Source organism: Telopea speciosissima, chromosome 6 (genome assembly GCF_018873765.1).
Source record: "Telopea speciosissima isolate NSW1024214 ecotype Mountain lineage chromosome 6, Tspe_v1, whole genome shotgun sequence".
Lineage (NCBI taxonomy): Eukaryota > Viridiplantae > Streptophyta > Magnoliopsida > Proteales > Proteaceae > Telopea > Telopea speciosissima.
In genome coordinates this window covers 68,242,396-68,244,680 of record NC_057921.1, presented here as the reverse complement: position 1 = coordinate 68,244,680, position 2,285 = coordinate 68,242,396, and the positions used below count along the sequence as shown (strand labels likewise).

At 43.3% G+C, this 2,285-nt stretch overlaps 1 protein-coding gene across 1 annotated transcript; it reads left to right on the top strand.

Annotated features, from left to right (window-relative positions):
• Window positions 1-284: 284 nt before the first annotated feature.
• LOC122665306 (33 kDa ribonucleoprotein, chloroplastic) lies at window positions 285-1,885 on the top strand. Its single transcript, XM_043861422.1, has 4 exons — window positions 285-846; window positions 951-1,052; window positions 1,146-1,451; window positions 1,527-1,885. Exons 1-4 carry the CDS (start codon window positions 427-429, stop codon window positions 1,581-1,583), a joined length of 885 nt encoding a protein of 294 aa, XP_043717357.1. The 5' UTR covers window positions 285-426; the 3' UTR covers window positions 1,584-1,885.
• The last annotated feature ends 400 nt before the right edge of the window (window positions 1,886-2,285 follow it).

Below are 2,285 nucleotides of genomic sequence, written 5' to 3'. Positions count from 1 at the left end.
CCGTGATAAAGCGTAGTGTACACCTGAGCATAAGAAAATAGAGATGATCTTTTCTTCTTTTTTTTGGGTAAAAGAAAACAGAGATGATCAAATCATTTTCAATCATGATATTATATACCACATATGATAGATGCCACGTGGCAGATCCGAATGCAAGTGTTGCTACCTTCGAAAGGCTCTCCTTAGTTTAGCTCAAGTTTAGCTTAAGGCTTGGCATTGGCAATCGATGATACTTTGCTATCCGTTCAGGAGTGTGGGTTAGATTTGGTGCTTCCTTGGCCTCTCTCTCTCTTCGTCAGAGTTAATCTTGAGCTGGCGAGCCCGTAGAAGCTCAAGGGTGGAGCAGAGTTTGAGTTTCCGAAAGTTGTAAAAAAAACCCAGCTGAGGCTACCAGAGAGCTCCTCAGGTTCTCAAGTCTCGTTGGCGATGGCCATTGCTCGATTGACTTCCCCCTACTCCATTACATCGACCTTACCTTTTCAAACCAGAACCAATCAACGTTTCTTGTCTTCATCCTCTTATTCTCTTCGCTTTCCTTATCCAACTTTCTCATGCTTCCTCGCCGTATCTTCTCCCTTTTCCATGTCTGGCTCACATGAAGCGTTTGCTTCTGTGCTGAACCCAACTGGTAAAACTAGGTCTCCCGGAGTCCAGGCCGTTGTTGACGAAGAAGCCGTGGCCGCACTTACGCCGTTAATGGAGGAGAACAACGAGGATAGTTCGTCCACGGATTCGAAGGTTAGAGTCAGGCCTTGTCAACTTTACGTCTGTAATCTTCCCAGGAGCTGTGACATTTCAGACCTTCTGGATATGTTTAAGCCTTACGGAACTGTTCAATCGGTAGAGGTACGGCTCGGCTCCCTCCCTCGTTCCTTCTACGAGTACCTTTTCTTTTCTTCTGCAATTTCAGATTGTAAAAAATTGATTTGTTGTGACTAATAAATGTTTAGGTTTCGCGGAATGTTGAGACAGGGATAAGCCGAGGATGCGGTCATGTCACAATGAGTAGTATCAATGAGGCTAAAGCTGCAATTTCTGTTTTGGATGGATCTGTAAGTGGCAAATTAGCCAGAAATTGGGCACTATAGGGCTTTTACCGCCGAAATCTTTGTTTTCTTTTCGTAACTGCTCTATCTTTTGCCTAGGATGTTGGTGGGCGTGAAATGCGGGTTCTGCTTTCAGTAGATACGAATTCTGGGGGGAAGAACCTTGTGGCTTTGAATTCTGTGGCTAGGAGGAATATTATCTTTGAAAGCCCTTATAAGATTTATGTTGGCAATCTTGCCTGGTCAGTGAAGCCCGAAGATTTGAGAGAGCATTTTAGCCAATTTGGAACTGTGCTTAGTACAAGATTGCTGTACGATCGCAAAGCAGGGAGGAGACGGGTTTATGGATTTCTTTCTTTCTCTTCAGCTTTAGAACGTGACGCTGCCATCTCTTCTAGTGGAATGGTAAACTCGATCCACTATTTGGAAATTTCACAACTTTGCTCTGCTACCTTTTTTTAACTCTTCTTACTTAAGCAGGAGTTTCATGGTCGCACACTACTGGTCAGAGAAGGCCTCAGAAGGAGTGAGTCGTGATCCTCATGGTCTTGAGTTGTATGTTTCCCTATGAGATAATTTTGTCTAATATTCAGAAAATGGAGAAGTAACTTGGTGCATTCTCATGGAATTGATCTGCATTAGCTAACAAGCAGGTATCTCATGCTTAAGTTCTCCAGATTTTACATTCTTCTAAACAGTCATGGCTTTAGCCTTTATGCATGAATGCCTAGGCCCTGTTGGCTGATGGGTTCTTCCAATACATTGTTTCTTAGTTTGTTTAGGGCTTGGTTTTGTAACCTAGGCGCCTTCTTGAGAGTTTCTGAATGAGAATATTACTGTCTTAACCTGCTCTGATTCTAAGCTTTTCTGGATCCTATTGGTATGTTGAATCAATGTCATTTTTCCTGTGTTCTATTGGCATCGATACGCAAATGTATGAATGCTTCCACGGATGCAGGCATTGGTATGGTTAACTTATTAGTTAGACATAGAAGGAGGCAGTTCCCTACTTTCTTAGAAGTTTGTCTTACCACCATTGGTGACTGTTTTGTTTTTGGTTGGCCATACTGGAGCTCTACAAAGGAACTCAATTCCCCAACTTTGGAGGCAGATTTATGTTCAAAACATGATTCGAAGTTATGTAATTCTGTTACATACACTACACAATACAGCCGATATGCCTTGGGGGGAGGGGGGGGGGGGTTGTAAGGGGGGAGCGCAAACCTCAGCCATCCAAAC